The 26,550-nt window shown below is 37.4% G+C and overlaps 1 protein-coding gene across 1 annotated transcript in view; it reads right to left on the reverse strand.

Annotated features, from left to right (window-relative positions):
- The window catches only part of Cht6 (Chitinase 6), a 152,138-nt gene that overhangs the window by 58,494 nt on the left and 67,094 nt on the right, over positions 1–26,550 (reverse strand). The window contains exons 6-7 of the mRNA XM_089108442.1: positions 9,282–9,402; positions 2,792–2,977 (exon numbers count right to left, since the gene is read on the reverse strand). Coding sequence (XP_088964568.1) covers positions 2,792–2,977; positions 9,282–9,402 — 307 coding nt within the window. The remainder of the gene's footprint in view (positions 1–2,791; positions 2,978–9,281; positions 9,403–26,550) is intronic.

Here is a 26,550-nt window from a genome sequence, read left to right on the forward strand (position 1 = left end):
TTAATTAAAAAAACTTTTCCACAAAATAAGTTTTTCAAAGAAAAGTAAAGAACTCCATTAAACCAAAAATGAACAAAAAAAAAACAAATCAAAGAATCTACCAAGCGTGAAACTACCACAAATCAGCATCGATAAATAAACGAAACCCAAAAACGAACAGAAATTACCATAAATAACCGAGTCAAACTCATTACGAGCAGAAATTAACATGAGTTGGGCTTAAAACCCCTAAGCCTTCCCATGGCCAGAATGTAATTTGTACTATACTGAAAAAATATAAATGTTTTTACTTTTATAACTTTAATAAATCAAATAATATTAACATTTTGATTACTAAATATCAGTATATGTATATTAAACTGACAATGCGCATTCAACATTTGCACAATAAAAAGGGCACTAGCCCTTTCAATTTCCAATTGAATGAGCCCTTTTTGAAGTTTCTACAACAATGCTTTCTATAAGAACCTTATATGCCCCCAGGGCAAAACTTACAACCTTAGCCCTGAGGGCTGTGGGGGGTTGTCATACTCAAAGACATAATTTCCGGACCCGGCAACTGCGTTCAACAAAATGGCAATACAAAAATGTTGAGCGGAAGTGCTTGGGGAAAGGGTGGGCGTGCGGGGGGGGGGTATTCGTCCTCCGATCACTTTTGTGGTTAGTTGCACTCCAATCACTTTCGACTATTAAAAAGTGCACTATCCCTTTCAATTCTCAATCGAATGAGCCGATTTTGAAGTTTCTATAACAACGATTTCTATAAAAACCTTGTAAGCCCCCAGGGCATAACTTACAACCCTTGCCCTGAGGACTGTGGGGGGTTTGCCATCCTCAAAGACCTAATTTCCAGGACTTTCAATTACATTGAAAAAAATGGCTATCTCAAAATTTTATTGGCTTTGTCTGGGGAAATGGTGGGCGTGAGAGCGGGGTTAGTTGCCCTTCAATCACTTTCGAATATTAAAAAGGGCACTGGCCCTTTCAATTTCCAATCAAATGAACCCTTTTTGAAGTTTCTACAACAACGCTATCTATAAAAAACCTTATATCCCCCCGGGGTATAACTTATAACCCTTGCCCTGAGGGCTGTGGGTGGAGTGTCATCCTCAAAGACATAATTTCCGAACCTTTCAACTGCGTTGAACAAACCGGCTATCTCAAAATTTGGATTGGATGTGTTTGGAGAAAAGGTGGGCATGAGAGGGGGGTTAGTTGCCCTGAAATCACTTTCGACTATTAAAAAAGGCTCTAGCCCTTACAATTTCCAATCGAATGAGCCCTTTTTGAAGTTTCTACGACAACGCTTTCGATAAAAACCTTATATGCCCCCAGCGCATAACTTACAACCCTTGCCCCGTGGGCTGTTGAGGGAGTGTCACCCTCAAAGACGTAATTTCTGGAACTTTCAACTACGTCGAACAAAATGGCTATCTCAAAATTGTGATTGGATGTGCCTGGGGAGACGGTGGGTGTGAGAGAGGTGATAGTTTTCCTCCTATCACTTTCGACTATTAAAAAGGGCAAAAGCCCTTCTAATTTCCAATCGAATGAACTCTTTTCGAAGTTTCTACGACAACTCCTTTGATACGAAGTGCCCTGGTCTAAGCAAAAAAAAAAAAAAAATAAATAAATAATACATTGTGCCAACATCGTTCCATACTTTGGCAGCGATATTGGGCTGCCTATGATTGATAATTTTGTATCATTTATGCTATTTTTATTATTCATTGATGACTGTTGTTAATAATTGATGATACTGTTAATAGACTATCTATTACAGATGATTTTCAGTACAAGTATAAAGCCTAACAGCTTTAGTGTTGGAATGCTACACCCTGAAAAACTATAATACAGCAAACTGATAGTCCTCTACTTAATAATCCTGTATCATAAATACTATTCTAATTAATAATCCTAATTAATTCAAGTCCTAGTTCGTCCTGATTATTTAATCCTAATTATTAGCCCTTAGAACAGCTAACCAACAGTACAGCTCACTAAAACACTGTAATACAGCTAACTAATGATCCTCTAATTAGTAAGCATGTACCTAACTAATATTCTAATTAATAATCCTAATTAATGTGAATCCTAATTCATCCTGATTAATTAATACTCATTAAAAATTCTTAAAACACCTTACTAATACCTAATAATACAGCTAAATAAAATATGGTAGCACAGCTAACTAATAATCCTTTCATTAATTATCCCAAATCCTAATTAATATTCTACATACTAAGCCTAATTAACTAATTAATTCTAATTAGTAATCCAAAAACAGCTAACTATTGTAACGAATGATCCTCATATTGTCCGATCACTGGTCAACTGCTTTCCGCGGACTTTATGAATTCCTTATTTTCGACAAAATTACGCTCAGGTGCGCTATTCCGATGACCAGTTTGGTTTCAAGAAGCACTGAGGACGGCAACACTTTCACAGCATCATCATGGATCTCCATGTAGATGCACATAAGAGAGGCAATCTTTCCACCCTAAGAGCAGCCAATGTTTGCAAAGCCATTGATTCTGGCATCAGTGGCCACATTCTGCCTACGACGCACGAACGCGATGTACCTATGTGTATTTTGTAGCCTATGTACAATATGCACTTTGAAATCATGGCCGCCGTCTTGATTCCTTCTCCATCATGCTCTCGTTACAACATTGAATAATGGTAAAATTAATAATAATCATAATTTTCATTTGAAAGTAAATTTAAAAATACTGTGTATGTAAAATGGTATTTTCGATTTTGATACTTGAAAAAATTTTAAAAATAGTACCTCATAATAAGCCATATATCCCTTTTCTTTCGTATACTTCGAAGCCTCACTCGGGCCTAGTGAAGGAGACTCCAGGCCATTGACATCCGGGTTAAATAGTTTATAAGCTCGTCCGTAAGTCGGTATCCCAACGACTATTTTGTGACGCGGAGCCCCATTCTTGAGGTAATGTCCTACTGTATATTCCTGGAAAGTATTGATTATCATAATCTTGGATACAAAATCGTATTTTCACCATGTAGACAGAGTTACGCTACATCTCTACACCTTAGGAAAGTTAAACACAAATTACAGCGACTTTGCTCTTGTATTTATTCGAACATAAGATGATTAGAAGAGACCACGCCCCAATCCGCTTTCGAACCAATAGCGATTCCAAACCTGTAACCGGGTATTTCTGCAAGACTAAGATGACTGAGAGTAAAAAAGTGGTGTTGTGCGCAATCAACTATATCTAAAATATTGCCTGTAAGACAGGGCACCACACCAATTCAGAGAGGGCTTTAAACGTGGTTTATTTTTACAATTAGCTATAAGCACTATTTTCACCCTCTAGTAGAGGTAGAAGAAGTGGAGGTAGAGGTGGATATAGTGGAGGTAGAGGTGGATGAAATGCAGGTAGAGATAAATGTGGAGGTAGATTGAGTTTGAGCTACTTGCTTTTGAGTTCCATTGAGTTGACGTGGTCAGTATTTTTACAGAAGCTACTAGTGGATAAAAATCTAACCAGGAGCGCCAATTCGTGAAAATTAAGGGTGGGGGAAATGTATTTTCAAAGTCTAGGGGGGTTAATTTTGTTATTTTTGAATTTATGGAATAAAAATACCAAAAAGTATTGTTCATAGTCCAGCCCCTCCCCCCCCCCCCAAATGGTAGCCCTGCATCCAGGAGGAAGTATTCCTCAGTCTGTAACGCATTTTCAAAAGAAAGGTACTTTGCGCCGAGGTACTTTGGCCATGAGTTTAGGTAGGACAAGATTTGACCATAAAGATTTGATTTTTTGGATTTATTCGTATACATGTGTTACTACAGAAATCATGCAACGCATTCTTGCTGAAAATATAAGAGCTATTCAAATATATGAATAGTAAATTTCTATATTATTTTATTTCGCATATTAAATTTAGCGCATTTGTTCAAAATATATTTTCAGTAATCTATTATATGACACGTTACTTTTGAAAGCAAACTCATAAAAACCAAAATACATAAACAGTTTCCTAATAGTCCAGTAAATCTACAGAAAAAATCAACGATCTGGGGAAAAATTGCAATATAAATGATTTTTACACCATTTGTAGAGAAAAAAATTCTGTACAACATACCAAAACTCCCCAAGAATCTCCTTGGCGGAACAGAGTGAAAAACGGGGGGAAAGAGGAAAATCCAGAGGAAAACTTGAAAATCTACGACCAGTAGTTTCTTATTCTGAGAATGGCATTCCTGATGCTCTTTCCCCATTTACAGGGGGAAAAGTGGGTTTAAATAAAGATCCTGTACAGCAGTCTGCAAGACTTGTTTTCTGGGATTTCCCAGTGCGAGAAGAATGAATATGTTACTTTGATTGCTCTGTCATTAGGCTTTTCCCCCGTTTCCCAGTTACTCGGGAAAAAGAGGGGGGGGGGGAATCAAGATATCCTCTAAAGGGAAAAGATAGTCAGACGGCTCTACAGACTTTGGGGAGGAGAGAAAGGTCTATCAACTCGGTTTTAAAACTCTCTAACACCGTTTTGACGAGAGTTTAATATCCTATTTTCAGGTGCTTCTCTTTTCCTGTCTGCTGGAGATTCACTACCAACTGGTAGGTTCAATCGGTCAAGCAATAATGCAGGCTTGCCTTCCCCAATCTTTGCTCGCTCCTTTACAAGTATACCCTTGGAGTCCAGATACACCAGCAATCTGGTTCACGTTTTCTCATCAATCAGCTGAATAGGCCAAGTTTTTCTACTTCTTACTCTAAGTGCTTCGATTCGACGGTTCTGCCGCAGTAACTCAGGGTACAGAATTTCCAGGGATGACTACTAAAACTTTCAGCCAGTTCATAGGCGAAAATGCCGACCACAAGATTTGCACTATCGACCGGAAAAGCTGCTTTCCATGGGATGGGCATGCTAGCTGCTGCCACATCAAGTCTACCCAAATTTCCAATCATAATCCGAAGAGCCGTTGGAAACCTTGAAGTACTCCAGCAGGTTGGACAATTGCCTTCATTCTTTTACAACAGAAGCAAACAGGAAAACAGTCTTGCGTACAAACCCATCCCGACCATCAACTTCGATGACACGATCGATGTCATTGACCTACTATGGCAAGCAAGCTGGATACATGACACGAAACAGGTCGGATGGAATGGATTTATGCAAGCAATTCACCATGGGTCATACAAAGGTGCTTCTTCGATTGTTTTCTTGCCTATGATTGACTATAATCCCTCCGATCTTTCTTGTGTATACACTACCTTACGTTTTATTTCAGATAAAGCAGGCCAACACGGAATGGTACCAGTTGTTACTTTCGACCAACCTTTGTACATGAAAGCGAGGAATATCATTAATGCTGAGCCTGCTGATAGTCATCTCAAGGCAGCAGTTCCAATGATCGGTGGTCTCCGTTGCCGTATGAGCTTTCTTGGAGCGATCGGGCACTTGATGATGGAAACAGGAATAAAAGAAGTGCTCGAATGCCTATATGCCGGTAACACTATTAAGCATATCCTTAGCGGTAAGTCTGTTTCAATAGCCATGAGAGCGCACGAGCTTATAGATTCAGCACTGCAGATCACTCTCTTTTGCAAATCGTCTGGTTTTGACTGCACAGATGACATACGTGTGAGTCATCAAGACTTTGCAGAAGCTTCGGAAATACGTATAGCTCTATTGAATGGGAAAGTAACCCTTGAAGACAAATCCAACGCAGACGTAGTGCATCAAATCCAAACACGAATGATGGGGGTTCAAGACACGCTGCAGAACAACAGGACTGCAAAAATATTTGGCTTCAGTATTCAGACATGTCCGGAGTGCATAAGAAGGCCATCAGGGCAGAACGGACCGAACACTGGGTGAAGTATCTTCAAACACTCTCTGAGATGCTCCCTTACGTTGCAGCTATAGGCCACAACCTGTATACGAAATCGGTGAGAATACTTCTTCAGCAAATGGAAAAGCTGAAAGAAAGTAACCAGGAGCTGTATAAAGACGTCACGGATGGAATTTTTGTCATTTGAAAAAGCGATAGATTTTGGGCTGTGCTCTCTCTCGACTTAGTAATTAAGCAAGTACTCATGAGGGCACTGAAAACAAGCATGGGAATCACGAGAGGAAATGGAATTAGTGACAAGCAAAGGTTGATCTGGAAAATGTCAATGCCAGTGCGAGCTGAAATTAATGAGCTTATGCAGTCACTCACCGCCACTGAGTACATGTCATCTGACCAGCACGTTTACGCAAGACCAGCTCGGATAGAAAAAGATAGAAAGGACTTAAAGGCTTTAGCTTTTTTGCGCAGTCCTGTCCGTGTGACAACTGCACTCAATTGAGCCATATGTCGAATGGTATGACAGCAGCAAGGGATGTCAACGCGGATGCAGCAAAGGCGATAGGAAAAGAAATTCTGAAGACAATGGACGACGCCTATGCCGATCGCTACATCTTCAAGCGCAAAAGTAAAGTGATTATGATGGCCTATCAAGGCAACATTTCCGAAGCTGACGGTGAAGACATACATGTTGATGCAACGCTTTTGTTCCAACGTCTTGCAGCAGCGGCAATTACAGCCGGATGGGATATAGAAGACACTCTCAGATTCGAACTCTCCAGCTATCCTACTGCCCTTTTCGAATTGTCAAGCCTGCCGTGACAGACAGATAAAGCGGAGCTAGCGAAAACTATTTGGAAATTAGCAAAGGCAGAACCTGTGAACGTCCTATCAAAAGAGCCGGAAAAATACGCGATCGATGGTGTGGATGGCCGCTTCAGCATATTCCATGGAAAACAGGAAACACTTTCAAACAGATTTGCAACAGTTACGTTTCATTCGTGACGAAGGTCTTTGATGGCTACACTTCAGGTCCGTCTACCAAAGATGTCACCTGTGTTAGACGAACGAAAGGTATCTAGTGCCCGACCGTCGATTTCACACTGAGTATGAAGCTGCAAACGAAGAAGGAGGACCTCTTGCGGAATCCCAACAATAAGCAGAACATTATTCGAGCTATTGGTAAGAAGCTTGTCCAAGCCGGCCTCAATGTCCTTAATGAAGAGAGAAATCCGGACGTTCTGAATGCATTAACGGATGTTAATGCGGCCAAGGAAAGGATAATCCGTGGTAGTCGGAAACGACACTGATTTATTGATACCTCTCCTCCATCACCTGCCTCCGGAATCCAGGGATCTCTACTTCGAAACCACTACCAAGTCAAAAGAGCTGTCAACTAAATACTGGGACATCAAATTTATTAAAAGATCACTGGAACAGGTTTGTCACTCTGTTCTTGTTGACCACGCTTTTCTTGGGTGCGGCACGACATCCCGTTTGTTTGGGATAGGAAAGCAGGATGTCCTGCGATTACTGAAAAGTCATGAAGAATTTAGGAATAACTGTGAAGTATTCCTTAATCCGCGCTCTACGAAGGAAGAAGTCCAGCAAGCCAGTGAAAATATTTTGCTGTGTTTCTACAAGGCTAAGAAAAGGAAAGGTTTCAGCAAAGCTAGGTACATGTTTTTTCTTAAAAAACCGAACCGCTCAAAGAAATCAAATTTTGTGAACCCAAAGAGACTTCCGCCAACTCCATCAGCTGTGAAATTTCATTCTTATAGTCTTCTATCAGGTAATGGAATGGCGTAATGCTGCGTCAGAACTCGACCCGAAAGACTGGGGTTTGTGATTATGTGACGACCGCCTCACTCCAATCATAACAGACATCGGACCTACTCCGCCTCATCTGCTAAGTGTTGCACACTTGCTTGCAAAGACTGTCAAGGGATTGCGTGTTCCAATAAAGATGTTTTATTGATAACGATGAAGAAGGCAATGTTTAGTACAAATCCTTGATCTTATCCTCTTTAGTTCAATCGAAACCGTAATTATCTTTTGCTGTGATTACCGAATCTACCTGATTTGTTTCATTTTTTACATTTAGTTTTGTCTTATGTTTCTATTATATAGTTGAAGTAAATCTGCCCACGTACTCTGAAGGCCCGATGAATTGTCTTCCCTACGGTAAAAACACTGCAGAGAAGTAAGATACGAATCTAATACCATGTTTTTTTTAAATCATCGAGTCAAAAAACCTCGGGGGCAACATTTTGGCTAGCCATATCGCACAACTCTCGAGGATACTGTTTTATCCCTCCCCCTTCCCCGCTAAAGGGGGAAATCATACCAAGTCCAGCGATAAAACAATATAACTTTCTTTCTTCGAGTTCTCCGCGCAGAAATAGAGCAGACGTGAAATTCGAGCGCACAATAAATCTTCCCCTGAATTTTTCCTGTTCCCCCACTTTCCCCTGTTTTTTACCCTGTTCCGCCAAGGGGATTTTTGGGGACTTTGGATATGATGTACAGCATTTTGTTTTCTACAAGACGATGTAAAAATCTTTTATATTTTGTCCCAAAGTTTTGTAGATTTAGTGGACTAAAAGCCATGCTACCTTTCCTACTGTAATTGGCTGACTATTCACTGACAAGACGAGAGAAGAATTAAATTAATTATCTGTAATAATTATCTGATTATTAATTATATTGATTAATTATATAATAATTATCTGTGTGTACTAGAGATATAATAATAATCTGTGTGTACTAAAAGATATAATAATTATCTGTGTGTACTAGAGACATTCGTTTCTCTTGTCGGTGACTAGTCATACAATTGCAGTATCTGTAGTTCTTGAAGTTCTTAAATGTGAATTCCATTTATTTATTTTCTTTATTGTTGTTTGTCCTTTTTTCTCTTGTGTGTTAGTTGTCCTTTTCTTTAGATGATTTTTTTGTAATTGTTTCTTTTTCCTTAAGTTTTTTTTTACATCAAAACAGACTCCCAGACGAGGATCTTTTTATTATTTAAAGTTTTTTTGTTTTTTTTTTGTTCTGTTCCACTGCTTTATTTAAATTCAACCTGTTTTCTCTCTCTTAGTTTTCTTGTCAATAGAAAAGCAGTGTGGTCTAAGAAATTATTGACATTTTATCTTTTTGTTGCGATGTTGAACTTTTCCATAAGGAAACATAAACTTACGTAACGAAAAATTTTAAGTAGAGCTCAAATTCACTGAACTGTGTTTAAGTTTCGGTCAAAATTCACTCCGTTATGCAGTCGGAATCGTGTAATTCCCTTCAAATTCCTACTTACAAGGTCTGGCCGTATATCAGTACTTTAAACCTAGATTTAACTATCCCCAAAACTCCGATTTCATAAAGTGACAGATATGTCAGATATGACAGATTTAAGATATGCTATTCTGAAAGGGTTAGAGCCGAAAAAAAAACATACCACAGTTAATTGGTGTTCAAAGTCAGTTTCATCGTAAGATCTAAGCGGTGAGTGATGGTTGACCAGTGGTTCAGTTGAGGCATGATAATCATAGGACAGGAGGTTGAAAAAGTCGAGATACCTGGAATATAGAGTTGATTGACACAACACAAAATATTTCAAAATAAGGGTTGTATCCGGTGGGGGGGGGGGTACCAAGTTTTTCCGTTTCTAAGTTTGTCTTAAAAATGCAGGGAAAACCCTAATTTGGGACCGTTTGACGAACTCCACAAGAGGTATATTCAGTTTTTTGGTACCCCCTCCCCGAAGAAAATTAATTGGCTAATATACCACCATACCTCCCACCTCCGATCAAAATTCTCGACACGTCCCTGCTAAAAATAAATTAATCGCGCCAACAAAGCATTAATAGCTCGTAAGACTTGGACAAGCTCTGGAATGAAATCAATAAACCCGGTTACTACAAAAATTAAACAAAATAAAAAAAAACAAAAAGGAACAAACAAGCTGAAAGAGATTAAAAACTGCACATAAATAATAATAATAATGAAAAAATAGAATGTGTGAAGGAAGAACTATTCAATCCCCGTTATCGAGGCTTTTTCTTTCATCGTATATTAATTTATTTTCTTTTAGTTTATTTTTTAAATCAGCCAAAAATGATTATCGTACATGCAAACAAAGAGGCATCATCTTTTATAGAAAAAAAAATGCAGAGAGGCCCCATCCAAATTATATGATTTTAATGAATTGTCTAAATTCCTTATATTCTTCATTTAATATGCCGATGTTTATTTTTGAGTTTTTTTTTGTGTTTTTACCTCGATATAAATTCCTGCATACAAGCCTGCTTGGGCATGTGCTGTTGACCCCGGCAAATAGGAAATTGCCAACTATATAGAAATCGGTCTTCAAAGCAGACATAACTCCTTTTCAAACAACAGTACTTTGTTATGTGAAACGGATAATCAGCTTAAACGTACCTTCAATAAAGGTAAGGGTAAATCATTGCTTTTCGGACACTACTTCTTTTATTATATTAAATAAAAAAAAACAAGTTTTTTAAACTGAAAGTAAGGAGCGACATTAAAACTTAAAACGAGCAGAAATTATTCCGTATATGAAAGGGGCTGTCCCCTCCTCAACGCCTCGCTCTTTACGCTAAATTTTTTTATTGTTTTAAAAAATAAAGTTGTGAGACAGAGTCGAACTTTAGCTTAAAGAGCGTGGCGTTGAGGAGGGGACAGCCCATTTCATATACGGAATATTTTCTGTTCTTTTTAAGTTTTAATGTCGCTCCTTACTTTCCGTTTAAATAACTTGCTTTTTTATTTAATTTCTGAACGTTTTTCAATTAATGCAGCTTTTATTTTGGCTAACCGTCATTGAATAAGTAAACAAAATTTGCTTAAAAATTTTACTTTTCTTTCGCTAAATGGATGTCTTTACAAATTAACTTACGTAACTAACTTCTATATTCGTATATTTTTCTTCTGGCAAAAAATACAAAGTTGCAGATTTTTGCAGATATGAGCTTCAAACCTGTGTAATAGGGTTTTCTGATACGCTGAACCTAACGGTGCGATTTTCATTAAAATTCTTTCACTTGTAGGGGATGTTTTCCCCCCCCCTTTAAAAAATCGAGTAAATTTTCTCAGGCTCGTACCCTTTGATGAGTAATACTAAACTTAATTAAAATTTATATATTTGGAATCAGCATTACAAACCCATTCTTTTGATACATTTATTGACATCAAAATTCCGTCTTTAAAAGTTTCGATTACTATTGAACCGTATCGCTTGTTTTTGATTGTTTTTTTTTATTACGTATATGTTATTACGTATATGAGGGGGTTCTCCCCTTATTCAATACCACGATCTTTACGTTAAAAGTTAAAAAAAATTTTGATTCACAAACCCCTAAATCACAAAGGCCGTTTAATTACAATAGATAGCTCTTTTGAAAGCACTAAAAAAAACTGTAGCGTAAAGAGCGAGGTATTGACTTGGGGGAGAACACCCTCACATACGTTATAATTTCTGTTCGTTTTAAGTTCTAATGTTCCTTCTTACTTTCAGTTGAAAAAACTTGTCTTTTTTATTTAATTTCTGATTCGTTTTTTAAATAATGCTTGGAAATCCGGCGCCCCCTTCATAGAAATGTCCCTTACCCCAAAGAAACATCCTCCACGGAAAGATTCTCCAGTGTAACCCCCTCCTCTAGCCCCCCCCCCCCGCCCTCCAGAAAAAAATTCCTTCCTGAAAATGTCTGTATACTTCCCAATAACCACTAAATAATGCTGGCAAGTCCGGCGCCCCCTTCATGGCAATTTCCCTTCCCCCATGAAAACTTCCTTCATGGACAGATCCTCCAACATAACCCCCGGCCCACCCTTCCCTCCCACTACCAGAAAAAAAACCTCCTGAAAACTTCTATATACTTCCCAATAACCAATACTATATGTTAACATTGGGTAAAGTTCATAACTTTTAGCCCTCCCCCAGGGGACGTCGGGGGATTAAGTCATCCTAAAAGACATACTTATCATATTTTAGACCATGCTGAACAAAATGGCTATCTCAAAATTTTGATCGGGTGACTTTGGGAAAAAAATAAGCATGGGAGGGCATCTAGTTGCCTTCCATATTTTGGTCTCTTAAAAAGGGCACTAGAACTTTTAATTTACATTCGAATGAGCCCTCTTCTAATATTCTAGGACCACTGGGTCGATAAGATCACCCCTGGGGAAAAAAAAACAAAAAAAAACAAAAAAACAAATAAACACACATCCGTGATCTTTCTTCTGGCAAAAAATGCAAAATTCCACATTTTTGTACATAGGTGCTGGAAACCTATACAGAAGGGTTCTCTGATACGCTGAATATGATGGTGTGATTTTCATTAGGGTTCTATAACTTTTAGGGGGTCTTTCCCCTTGTTTTGAAAATCAACCAAATTTTCTCAGGCACGTAGCTTTTGATGGGTAGCACTAAACTTGATGAAAGTTATATATTTGAATTCAGCATTGGAATCTGATTCCTTTGATGTATCTATTGGTATCAAAAACCCGTTTTCTAGAGTTTCGGTTACCATTGAGCCAGGTCGCTCCTTACTTACAGTTCGTTACCACGAACTGTTTGATATTTCCATATTTCCACGTTTATTTCAATGTTTTATTTTGATATTCTACATTTATTTAATAATTTAATTTTTATAAAATCCAGAGAATAGGGGAGGATAATTACACAACCCTCAGTGCTACAGCATATAGCATTCAATGTAAACACAATAATCCCAACATACTTTTAATTAATTTGATTTATTTTTAACTTAATCGGATTGTTGGATTGTTTTTAACTTAATCTCGGAATGCCACTTTTGCCGTACAGTTCTACCACGCGTGGCAAAGTTCCGCCATGCTTGCCACAGTTCCTCCGTGCTTGGTAGTCTTGGCACACGATAGCTAGTGTACATAATTTCTGAGAGTCGATAACCCTCAGATCATACTTGACCAAACATTTAGTTAGTAGTCTAGACTACGGAAAAAAAAAAAAAAATTGTCAATGCTTTTGAGAAGTTGATGCATCATATTACTAACAAAGCTCTAGTTTAACTGCCACAGTGTATTTCATTGTGTGTGAGTGCAGCCATGGGTGTTCAAACAGTTCGTGGTACAATCTGTAAGTAAGGAGTGATGCGGCTCAATAGTAACCAAACTATAAAAACGGAATTTTGATATCAATAGATATATCAAAGGAATCGGCTTATTATTCTGATTCAAAATACATACAAATTACTAAGTTTAATGTTACCTATCAAAAGTTACGAGTCGTGATAAAATTTGCCTGATTTTCAAAAAAGAGGAGAACAGCCTCTAAATGTCAAGAAAACCCTCCGAGTCAAAACCCTCCGAGTGAAAATCACACCCTCCGAGTCAGCGTTTCATAGAACCCTATTGTTGAAGTTTCAAGCTCCCATCTCCTAAAATGTGGAAGTTTGTGTATTTTGCCATAAGAAAGATCACGGTGGAATTTTTTTTTTTTTTGTTGTTTGTTTTTCTCATGAGTGATCGCATTAAACCAATAGTCCTAGAATATCAAGAAAGGGCTCATTCGAACGGAAATTAAAAGTTCTAGTACCCTTTTTAACTGACCAAAAAGATAGAAGGGTAACTGGCCTCCCTCCAACCCACCTTTTTTCCGATAGGTTATCAGATCAAAATTTTGATATAGCCATTTTGTTAAGCATAGTTAAAAATCCAGTAACTATGTCTTTGAGGCAAACATGACCCCCCACAACCCCTGGGGAAACGCTTGTAAATCATGAAATTCGTCCGAATAATATTTCTTATTGGGAAGTATACGGACATTTTTCGAAGAATACCCTCCTTTCTTGATGACCCCCTTCTCAATACCTCGCTCTTTACGCTACTTAATGAAATTGTTACCTAATAATTTTCTTTGATTTATGAAGTGGGAAAATGGCTATAGAATTTGCAGTAGCGATATTTCCTGGAACTATTTAATACTTACTTTACTTAGATCCTCCTACGCCTGGGGGCCCATAGGGCAGCGACGATTAACCTCCAACTTGACCGATTTTGTGCCAAAGACCAAAGTTCGTTCAGTGGTTTGGAATCTCGTCGCCTCTTTCTCAAGTGATCGACCACGTGTGCTGCGTTGCCTTCCAATCCTTCGAATGCCGGGTAGAGTCCAACACCATAAATCTTATGGGAGGTGTCCTTCGCTCATGCGGTTCATATGCCCCCAGTAATTCCATCTTCTCATTCCGATCTCTTCAGTCACCAGTGGTTGTTCGGGATCAGCCCTTATCTAGGCGTTTGTTACTCTATCGGTCGAATGTACCACAAGGATCCTACGCAGGCAATTATTTTCGAAGCCAAGTAGTCTTTTCTCAGCATTCTTTGAAAGGCTCCAGGACTCGCATCCATATAAAAGTATAGAGAGTATATTACTCCTAAACAATCGCAATTTCAACTTCTGAGAGTAATTTCTAAATCTTCCAATACTCTTCAGCTGAGAAAATGATCCACCTGCATATGCTATGCGTAGCAAGACTTCTCTTTCACAATTCCCATCCTGGGTAACTGTGCTACCGAGGTGCTTAAATTCTCTGACCTGTTCTATATCAGTGTCTTTGTATCAAATGTCAGCTACAATGGTCGTCACAACTCCGTTTGGCATACTTTTCGTTTTATCAACATTAATCTTCAGGCCCAAGAGGGCAGCTTTCACTGCTAGTTCATTTAGATTATGTTGAATGCCCCTTGGCAGTGATCTGCGAGAGTGATATCGTCAGCAAAATCGCATTCGTGTATTTGACGTTCGTGGCTTAGTTGTATGCCTTCTCTAAAGTGGCAATCTAGAAGCACAAAAATTTATAAGTATTGCGAATAATATCGGAGATAGTAAACGTCCTTAACGTACACCGGACTCGACAGGGGGAAAATCTGACAGCCCATTCTCCGTCTGGACTTCACAAACCTTTGTAGTATACAGGGCTTTAATCATATTCACAATTTTCGGAGGCACTCCATACGTTAAGAGAATTTTCCACATTGCCTCTCAGTGCACAGAGTCAAATGCTTTCAAAAAGTCTATAAACACTAAGATAATCCTTACTTGCCATTCGTTTGATTCCACCAGTAGAACACGTAAGCTAAAAATCAGGTCGCAGTAAGAACGATTTGGAAGGAAACTATGTTGCTCATCCCTTAAAATTAATAAGTCCACTTCAGTCTGAATTCTACTGAGTATAATCTGACATAGAACTCTACTTCCGACTGTCTTGGGTGTGATACCTCTCCAGTTGTCGCATGATGTCTTTCGACCTTTCTTAAAGAGTTTCACGATAATGCCTTTATTCCAGTCAGGAGGGACAGCCTCGTCGTCCCACACCTTGCCAAGCAGCTTAAATAGTGGACCAGCGAGAGCTTTTTTCCCATATTTCTGCAACTCCGGAGGAACTCCGTCGCATGCATCTGCTTTCCAAATTTTTAGCGACTTCAGGGCTATTACAACTCCCTGAAAGAGAATGGGGCCCGAATAGATATCCAAATTAAATAGGGGCACGTCAAGAACCAACAGTGGCTCACTGGGTATCGTCTGGTTCAAAACATCCGAAAAATATTTACCCCAATGGTTCTGGAAATCTACCTGATTGGTAAGCAACTGCCCACTTTTATCCTCTATGAAGGCACAACGGTTTGTTTGCGCACCGTAAAGTTTCTTAGTAAGCATATAGACGGGTTTACTATCACCCCGACTGACTGCTCTTTCTGCCCCAGCTGCCATTTTTTCAACAAATCTTCTCTTGTCATTCCTGGCGGACGTTTTCACTCACTTATGGGCACATTTATACTGCCTTTTTAAACTATCACAGTATTGTCTATCGCTAATCAGTAGGCTGATTAGGTGAGTATATATCAACAAAAACCTTAAGATTTGTTCTTTCCCGAATCGGCTGCCAAGTCCCTTCATTAACCTATTCTTTCGTACTTTCGTTTCTTATATCCAAGAACTTTCACCGCAGCATCTTTTAGGGACTCCGATAGTGATTTCCGAAGACAATCTGAACTTGTTTCGTCGGAATCATCGAGGCTCAAAGCACCGAACCTATTTTCTAGCGCAAGATTATATTTTTGACGAATAATCTTGGAACTTCTGGATATCAAATTTCTTAACTGTAACTGACACTTTCTTCGCTACCTTCAATTTAATTTTGCACTTGGCTTAACTAGTTGATGGTCAGAGAAACAATCGGCTACGCGGTAAGCTCTGATATCCTCAAGGGACCTTCTTCTGCGCTTGCTGACAAGTATATGTTCGATCTGGTTTCGAGTGGTAGCATCAGAGGAATTTCACGTGTATTTGTGGATATTCTTATGGGGGTACCATGAACCACCTACAATCAAGTCATTAGTGGTGCAATAGTCAATCAGTCTCGTGCCATTTTCACTGATTTCACCAAGTCCAAGAGAACCGATCACCGTTGGTGTGAAATCCTGGTTGCAGCCCACTTTCGCGTTAAAATCACCACACACAACCAATATATCGTGGCTATGAACTTTATTTGTGACATCACTAAGCGACTGATAAAAAAGTGTCTTTACCAGATTCACTTGATTAATTTGTTGGAGCATATAAAGCTATAAACGTCATTTTTGCCGAAAAACGCGCTCTCATGATACCATCGTTGATTGGTTCCCAATATAGAATTTCTTTGTGTAGCATTGTATAGTGGTGTAGCATTCCATAGCTACACCACTTAAAGCCAATGCCACTCCAGCGGCTTTAATACGCTATTTTCAAACAGTTCGTGGTAACGAACTGTAAGTAAGGAGCGACCCGGCACAATGGTAACCGAAACTCTAGAAAACGGGATTTGATACCAACGGATACATTAAAAGAATCAAATTTTAATGTTGATTTCAAATATATAAATTTCATAGAGTTTAGTCCTACCCATTAACAGTTACGTGCCTGAGAAAATTCGGCTGATTTTCGAAAAAAGGAGGAAGACCCCCTAAAACTTATATAACCTTAATGAAATTCACACCATCATATTCAGCGTATCAGAGAACCCTACTGTAGAGGTTTCAAGCTCCTATCTACAAAAGTGTAGAATTTTGCATTTTTTGCCAGAAGAAAGATCACGGTTGCGTGTTTGTTTTTTTTCTTTTCTCCAGGTGTGTGCTTTACCTTGTCACAGTTACATCCTGTTGATTTTCATAGTTCATTTTGAATTTCTTTCATTGAAATGCAAGAGTTGGAATATTTTAGTAGTGTTTTGTTGTGCTTTACCTTGTCACAGTTACATTCTCTTGATTTTTCGAAGTTCATTTTGAATTTCTGTCGTGAAATGCCAGAGTTGGAATATTTCAGTAGTGTTTTGTTGTGCTTTACCTTGTCACAGTTACATTCTGTTGATTTTCATAGTTCATTTTGAATTTCTGACATTGAAATGCAAGAGCTGGAATATTTCAATAGTGTTTTGTTGTGCTTTACCTTGTCACAGTTACATTCTGTTAATTTTTCAAAGTTCATTTTGAATTTCTTTCGTTGAAATGCAAGAGTTGGAATATTTCAGTAGTGACGTGTTGTGCTTTACCTTGTCACAGCTACATTCTCATGATTTTTCAAAGTTCATTATGAATTTCTGTCGTGAAATTCAAGAGTTGGAATATTTCAGTAGTGTTTTGTTGTGCTTTACCTTGTCACAGTTACATTCTGTTGATTTTCATAGTTCATTTTGAATTTCTTTCATTGAAATGCAAGAGTTGGAATATTTCAGTAGTGTTTTGTTGTGCTTTACCTTGTCAAAGTTACATTCTCTTAATTTTTCAAAGTTCATTTTGAATTTCTTTCGTGAAATGCAAGAATTGGAATATTTCAGTAGTGTCTTGTCGTGGTTTACCTGTCACAGCTACATTCTCATGATTTTTAAAAGTTCATTTTGAATTTCTGTCGTGAAATGCAAGAGTTGGAATATTTCAGTAGTGGGTTGTTGTGCTTTACCTTGTCACAGTTACATTCTCTTGATTTTTCGATGTTCATTTTGAATTTCTGTCGTAAAATGCAAGAGTTGGAATATTTCAGTAGTGTTTTGTTGTGCTTTACCTTGTCACAGTTACATTCTCATGATTTTTCAAAGTTCATTATGGATTTCTTTTATTGAAATGCAAGAGTTGGGATATTTCAGTAGTGAATTGTTGTGCTTTACCTTGTCAGATGTTACATTCTCTTGATTTTTCGATGTTAATTTTGAATTTCTGTTGTCAAATGCAAGAGTTGGAATATTTGAGTAGTGTTCTGTTGTGCTTTGCCTTGTCACAGTTACATTCTGTTGATTTTCATAGTTCATTTTGAATTTCTTTCATTGAAATGCAAGAATTGGAATATTTCAGTAGTGTCTTGTCTTGGTTTACCTTGTCACAGCTACATTCTCATGATTTTTCAAAGTCCATTTTGGATTTCTTTCGTTGAAATACAAGAGTTAGAATATTTCAGTAGTGACTTGTTGTGCTTTACCTTGTCACAGTTACATTCTCTTGATTTTTCGAAGTTCATTTTGAATTTCTGTCGTGAAATGCAAGAGTTGGAATATTTCAGTAGTGTTTTGTTGGGCTTTACCTTGTCACAGTTACATTCTGTTGATTTTCTTAGTTCATTTTGAATTTCTTTCATTGAAATGCAAGAGTTGGAATATTTCAGTAGTGTTTTGTTGTGCTTTACCTTGTCACAGTTACATTCTCTTAATTTTTCAAAGTTCATTTTGAATTTCTTTAGCTAAATTCAAGTATTTGAATATTTCAGTTGTGTATTGTGGTTGTTTACCTTGTCACAGCTACATTCTCATGATTTTTCAAAGTTCATTTTGGATTTCTTTCATTGAAATGCCAGAGTTGGAATATTTCAGTAGTGACTTGTTGTGCTTTACCTTGCCACAGTTACATTCTCTTGATTTTTCGAAGTTCATTTTGAATTTCTGTCGTGAAACGCACGAGTTGGAATTTTTCAGTAGTGTTTTGTTGTGCTTTACCATGTCACAGTTACATTCTGTTGATTTTCATAGTTCATTTTGAATTTCTTTTATTGAAATGCAAGAGTTGGAATATTTCAGTAGTTTTTTGTTGTGCTTTACCTTGTCACAGTTACATTCTCATGATTTTTCAAAGTTCATTTTTGAATTTCTTTCGTGAAATGCAAGAATTGGAATATTTCAGTAGTGTCTTGTCGTGGTTTACCTTGTCACAGTTACATTCTCTTGGTTTTTCGAAGTTCATTTTGAATTTCTGTCGTGAAATGCATGAGTTGGAATATTTCAGTAGTGACTTGTTGTGCTTTACCTTGTCACAGTTACATTCTCTTGATTTTTCGAAGTTCATTTTGAATTTCTGTCGTGAAATGCAAGAGTTGAAAAATTGGGGTCTTAGTCCACCATTCTGACTGGTTTAAATCCACTAGGTCAGTATTGGGATCTTAGTCCACCAGCCTGAATGATGGAAATCCACTAGCTCAGTATTGGGATCTTAGTCCACCTGCCTGAATGGCGGAAATCCACAGTTTTACCTGGTCACAGTTACATTCTCTTGATTTTTCGAAGTTCATTTTGAATTTCTGTCGTGAATTGCAAGAGTTGGAATATTTCAGTAGTGTTTTGTTGTGCTTTACCTTGTCACAGTTACATTCTGTTGATTTTCATAGTTCATTTTGAATTTCTTTCATTGAAATGCAAGAGTTGGAATATTTCAGTAATGTTTTGTTGTGCTTTACCTTGTCACAGTTACATTCTCTTTATTTTTCAAAGTTCATTTTGAATTTCTTTCGTGAAATGCAAGAATTGGAATATTTCAGTAGTGACTTGTTGTGCTTTACCTTGTCACAGTTACATTCTCTTGATTTTCCGAAGTTCATTTTTAATTTCTTTCGTAAAATGCAAGAGTTGGAATATTTCAGTAGTGCTTTGTTGTGCATTACCTTGTCACAGATACATTCTGTTGATTTTCATAGTTCATTTTGAATTTCTTTCATTGAAATGCAAGAGTTGGAATATTTCAGTAGTGTTTTGTTGTGCTTTACCTTGTCACAGTTACGTTCTCATAATTTTTCAAAGTTCAGTTTGGATTTCTTTTGCGAAGTGCAAGAATTGGAATATTTCAGTAGTGTTTTGTCGTGGTTTACCTTGTCACAGCTACATTCTAATTATTTTTCAAAGTCCATTTTGGATTTCTTTCGTTGAAATGCAAGAGTTGGAATATTTCAGTAGTAACTTGTTGTGCTTTACCTTGTCACAGTTACATTCTCTTGATTTTTCGAAGTTCATTTTGAATTTCTGTCGTGAAATGCAAGAGTTGGAATATTTCAGTAGTGTTTTGTTGTGCTTTACCTTGTCACAGTTACATTCTGTTGATTTTCCGAGTTCATTTTTAATTTCTTTCATTGAAATGCAAGAGTTGGAATATTTCAGTAGTGTTTTGTTGTGCTTTACCTTGTCACAGTTACATTCTCTTAATTTTTCAAAGTTCATTCTGAATTTCTTTTGCGAAATGCAATAATTGGAATATTTCAGTAGTGTCTTGTCGTGGTTTACCTTGTCACAGGTACATTCTCATGATTTTTCAAAGTTCATTTTGGATTTATTTCGTTGAAATGCAAGAGGTGGAATATTTCAGTAGTGACTTGTTGTGCTTTACCTTGCCACAGTTAAATTCTCTTGATTTTTCGAAGTTCATTTTGAATTTCTGTCGTGAAATGCAAGAGTTGGAATATTTCAGTAGTGTTTTGTTGGGCTTTACCTTGTCACAGTTACATTCTGTTGATTCTAATAGTTCATTTTGAATTTCTTTCATTGAAATGCAAGAGTTGGAATATTTAAGTAGTGTTTTGTTGTGCTTTACCTTGTCACAGTTACATTCTCTTAACTTTTCAAAGTTCATTTTTGAATTTCTTTCGTGAAATGGAAGAATTGGAATATTTCAGTAGTGTCTTGTAGTGGTTTACCTTGTCAAAGCTACATTATCATGATTTTTAAAAGTTAATATTGAATTTATGTCGTGAAATGCAAGAGTTGGAATATTTCAGTAGTGACTTGTTGGGGTTTACATTGTTATAGTTTCATTCTCTTAAATTTTCGAAGTTCATTTTGAATTTCTGTCGTGAAATGCAAGAGTTGGAAAATTGGGGTCTTAGTCCACCAGCCTGAATGGTGAAAATCCACTAGCTCAGTATTGGGGTCTTAGTCCACCAGCCTGAATGAAGGAAATCCACTAGCTCAGTATTGGGATCTTAGTCTACCAGCCTGAATGGTGGAAATCCACTAGCTAAGTATTCGAGTCTTATTTCACCAGCATGAATGGTGGAAATCCACAGCTTTACCTTTTCACAGTTATACTCTCTTGATTTTTCGAAGTTCATTTTGAATTTCTATCGTGAATTGCAAGAGTTTGAATATTTCAGTAGTGTTTTGTTGTGCTTTACCTTGTCACAGTTACATTCTGTTGATTTTCATAATTCATTTTGAATTTCTTTCATTGAAATGCAAGAGTTGGAATATTTCAGTAGTATTTTGTTGCGCTTTACCTTGTCACAGTTACATTCTCTTAATTTTTCAAAGTTCATTTTGAATTTGTTTCGTGAAATGCAACAATTGGAATATTTCAGTAGTGTCTTGTCGTGGTTTACCTTGTCACAGCTACATTCTCATTATTTTTCAAGGTTCATTTTGAATTTCTGTCGTGAAATGCAAGAGTTGGAATATTTCAGTAGTGACTTGTTGTGCTTTACCTTGTCACAGTTACATTCTCTTGATTTTTGGAAGTTCATTTCGAATTTCTGTCTTAAAATGCAAGAGTTGGAATATTTCAGTAGTGCTTTGTTGTGAATTACCTTGTCACAGTTAAATTCTGTTGATTTTCATAGTTCATTTTGAATTTCTTTCATTGAAATGCAAGAGTTGGAATATTTCAGTAGTGTTTTTTTGTGCTTTTGCTTGTCACAGTTACATTCTCTTAATTTTTCAAAGTTCATTTTGAATTTCTTTCGCGAAATGCAAGAAATGGAATATTTCAGTAGTGTCTTGTCGTGGTTTAACTTGTCACAGATACATTCTCATGATTTTTCAAAGTTCATTTTTGATTTCTTTCATTGAAATCCAAGAGTTGGAATATTTCAGTAGTGACTTGTTGTGCTTTAACTTGTCACAGTTACATTCTCTTGATTTTTAGAAGTTCATTTTGAATTTCTGTCGTGAAATGCAAGAGTTGGAATATTTCAGTAGTGTTTTGTTGTGCTTTACATTGTCACAGTTACATTCTGTTTATTTTCATTTTTAATTTTGTATTTCTTTGATTTAAATGCAAGAGTTGGAATATTTCAGTAGTGTTTTGTTGTGCTTTACCTTGTCACAGTTACATTCTCTTAATTTTTCAAAGTTCATTTTGAATTTCTTTCGTGAAATGCAAGAATTAGAATATTTCAGTAGTGTCATGTAGTGGTTTACCTTGTCACAGCTACATTCTCATGATTTTGTAAAGTTCATTTTGAATTTCTGTCGTGAAATGCAAGAGTTGGAATATTTCAGTAGTGAGTTGTTGTGCTTTACCTTGTCACAGTTACATTCTCTTGATTTTTCGATGTTCTTTTTGAATTTCTGTATTAAAAGGCAAGACTTGGACTATTTAAGTAGTTTTGTTTTGTTCTCCTACTTGTCACAGTTACTTTATATTGATTTTCGAAGTTGATTTTAAATTTCTTTAATATAAATGAGATAGGTTGAATCTTTAAATTTGTGTTTGCTTCGATTTAACGTTTACAAGATACATTCTCGTTATTTTTAAAGGTTCATTTTGAATTTCATTCGTGAAATGAAAGAATTGGAATATTTCAGTAGTGTCTAGTCGTGGTTTACCTTGTCACAGATACATTTTCATGATTTTTCAAAGTTCATCTTGAATTTCTGTTGTGAAATGCAAGAGTTGGAATATTTCAGTAGTGACTTGTTGTGCTTTACCTTGTCACAGTTACATTCTCTTGATTTTTCGAAGTTCATTTTGAATTTCTGTAGTGAAATGCAAGAGTTGGAATATTTCAGTAGTGTTTTGTTGTGCTCTACCTTGTCACAGTTACATTCTGTTGATTTTCATAGTTCATTTTGAATTTCTTTCATTGAAATGCAAGAGTTGGAATATTTCAGTAGTGTTTTGTTGTGCTTTACCTTATCACAGTTACATTCTCTTAATTTTTCAAAGTTCATTTTGAGTTTCTTTCGTGAAATGCAAGAAGTGGAATATTTCAGTAGTGTCTTGTCGTGGTTTACCTTGTCACAGCTACATTCTCATGATTTTTCTAAGTTCATTTTGAATTTCTGTCGTGAAATGCAAGAGTTGGAATATTTCAGTAGTGACTTGTTGTGCTTTACCTTGTCACAGTTACATTCTCTTGATTTTTCGAAGTTCATTTTGAATTTCTGTCGTGAAATGCAAGAGTTGGAATATTTCAGTAGTGTTTTGTTGTGCTTTACCTTGTCACAGTTACATTCTGTTGATTTTCATAGTTCATTTTGAATTTCTTTCATTGAAATGCAAGAGTTGGAATATTTCAGTAGTGTTTTGTTGTGCTTTACCTTGTCACAGTTACATTCTCTTAATTTTCCAAAGTTCATTTTGAATTTCTTTCGCGAAATGCAAGAATTGGAATATCGTTTCTTCAACTGAAAGTAAGGAGCAACATCAAAACTTAAACCTTGGATACACAATACAGATACTTTATTCAAGAAATTATGAAAAAATCGCAAGTAAGTAACAAACTGTTTCTTGAATTCTCCATTTGGATGCACAATACAGAAATTTAATGGTTAATTTAAATGTTGAATAAATTTACGTGCGCGCTCGTAACTTCGTCTAAATTAACCTTAAAAAATGAAATAAAGCTATTTCGACTTTGCATATTTCATTCAACATATCCGACAATTGATGCATAAAAAGCATAGAGTTTGTTACTTACTTAATTACATTTTTTTCCATAATTTCTTGATTGCAATTCAACGAAAGAAATTCAAAATGAACAATGAAAAATTAAGAGAATGTAACTGTGACAAGGTAAAGCACAACAAAACACTACTGAAATATTCCAACTCTTGCATTTAAATTAATTAATTTAAAAATTAAATATTAAAATCAACAGAATGTAACTGTGACAAGGTAAAGCACAACAAAACACTACTGAAATTTTCCAACTCTTGCATTTCAATGAAAGACATTCAAAATGAACTATGAAAATTAACAGAATGTAACTGTGACAAAGTAAAGCACAACAACACACTTCTGAAAGAGCCCAATACGTGCATTACAAGTAAAGAAAGTAGATTTGAAATGTCTGATGATTATATTTTTTTCCTCCACCCTGTACCCCACCCCCCTCCCCTGCCCTCAGGCAGTGAGGAGGGCGCGGCCTATGATCTGTCCCCGGGAAGCGGATCACATTTATTTTCTATTCTGAGCATTTTTGATTTTCCCTCCAAAATTGACCCCCCCTTCCCCTGCCCTCAGAAATGGGGGAACGAAGGGCCTCTGAGCCTTCCCCTTGAGGCAGATCACGCTTTATTTTCGATTCTGAGTATTTTTGATTTTCCCTCCAAAATTGACCCCCCCTCCCCTGCCCTCAGAAATGGGGAAACGAAGGGCCTCTGAGCCCTCCCCTTGAGGCAGATCACGCTTTATTTTCGATTCTGAGTATTTTTAGTTTTCCCTCCAAAATTGACTCCCCCTCCCCTGCCCTCAGAAATGGGGAAACGAAGGGCCTCTGAGCCTTCCCCTTAAGGCAGATCCCATTAATTTTCGATTCTGGGTATTTTTGGTTTTCCCTCCAAAATTGCCCCCCTCCCCTGCCCTCAGAAATGGGGGGACAAAGGGCCTCTGAGCCTTCCCCTTGAGGCAGATCCCATTTATTTTCGATTCTGAGTATTTTTGATTTTCCCTCCAAAATTGACCCTACCCCCTCCCCTGCCCTCAGAAATGGGGGGACGAAAGGCCTCTGAGCCTTGCCCTTGAGGCAGATCCCATTTATTTTCGATTCTGAGCATTTTTGGTTTTCCCTCCAAAATTGACCCCCCCTGCCCTTAGAAATGGGGGACCGAAGGGCCTCTGAGCCTTGCCCTTGAGGCAGATCACGCTTTATTTTGATTCTGCGTATTTTTGATTTTCCCTCCAAAATTGACCTCCCCCCTTCCCGGCCCCCAGAAATGGGGGAACGAAGGGCCTCTGAGCCTTTCCCTTGAGGCAGATCACGCTTTATTTTCGATTCTGAGCATTTTTAGTTTTCCCTCCAAAATTGACTCCCCCTCCCCGGCCCTCAGAAATGGGGAAATGAAGGGCCTCTGAGCCTTGCCCTTAAGGCAGATCCCATTAATTTTCGATTCTGGGTATTTTTGGTTTTCCCTCCAAAATTTCCCCCCCTCCCCAGCCCTCAGCAATGGGGTAACGAAGGGCCTCTGAGCCTTACCCTTGAGGCAGATCCCATTTATTTTCGATTCTGAGCATTTTTGATTTTCCCTCCAAAATTGACCCTACCCCCTCCCCTGCCCTCAGAAATGGGGGGACGAAGGGCCTCTGAGCCTTCCCCTTGAGGCAGATCCCATTTATTTTCGATTCTGAGCATTTTTGGTTTTCCCTCCAAAATTGACCCCCCTGCCCTCATAAATGGGGGAACGAAGGGCCTCTGAGCCTTGCACTTGAGGCAGATCTCATTTATTTTCGATTCTGAGTATTTTTGATTTTCCCTCCAAAATTGACCCTTCACGTTAAAAAATTATCCAATCACTAATAACCCCTTTTTTGCAAATGTCAATCAATGAATTCCGATTGTAAAAGCGTGTTTAATCATGTTACCTAACCCACAGTACAGCAATTTGATATGCGTAGCCTACTGCCAGGAACCAGTTGAGGGATCCTTGCTCGTAATTGCTAATCACCTTAACCCTTTTATCCATCGTCAAGTACATGCTCCAAAAATATTTTATTCAGAGATTTCACGTTAAAAAATTATCCAATCACTAATTACCCCTTTTTTGCAAATGACTATCGCTCTGAATCTCTTTGAAAAGGTGTAGAGGCGCGATAGAATAACGTAGAAATTGCTATATGTCTCCGCAAATAACATGGAGATTGCTATATGTCTCCGTAAAGTATAAGTTAACATACTACTATTGGTTATTGGGAAGTGTAAAGGCGTTTTCAGGGGGAATTTTTTCTGGTAGTGGGGGAGGGGGGTGGGTTGGGGGTTATGTGGCAGGATCTTTCCATGAAGGAAATTTCTCAGCATTCTTTAAAAAAAAGACCAGAAATTAAATAAAAAAAAAGTTTTTCAACTGAAAGTAAGGAGCAACATAACAACTTAAAACGAACAGAAAATATTACGTATATAATTGGGTTCACCCCCTAGTCAATACCTCGCTCTTTAAGCCAAAGATGTTTTAGTACTTTAACAACAGCTATTTATTCTAAATAACGGCCTTTGTGATTAAGGGTCATTTTTAAAGAATTGGAACAAAATTCGAAATCTAGCTTAAAGAGCAAGGTATTGACTAGGGGGCGAACTCCCTAATATACGTAGTAAGAATATACGAATATAGAAGTTCGTTACGTAAGTTAATTCGTAAGTTACGTATATTTATTGCTAATAAAAACGTTCGTAAATAAAATTTAACAAGTTTCGAGAAAGCCATTTAACCAAATAAAAGTAAAATTAATAT

The sequence above is a fragment of the Artemia sp. Qi Xiang Cuo genome, chromosome 3 (assembly GCF_049724085.1).
Source record: "Artemia sp. Qi Xiang Cuo chromosome 3, ASM4972408v1, whole genome shotgun sequence".
Classification (NCBI taxonomy): domain Eukaryota; kingdom Metazoa; phylum Arthropoda; class Branchiopoda; order Anostraca; family Artemiidae; genus Artemia; species Artemia sp. Qi Xiang Cuo.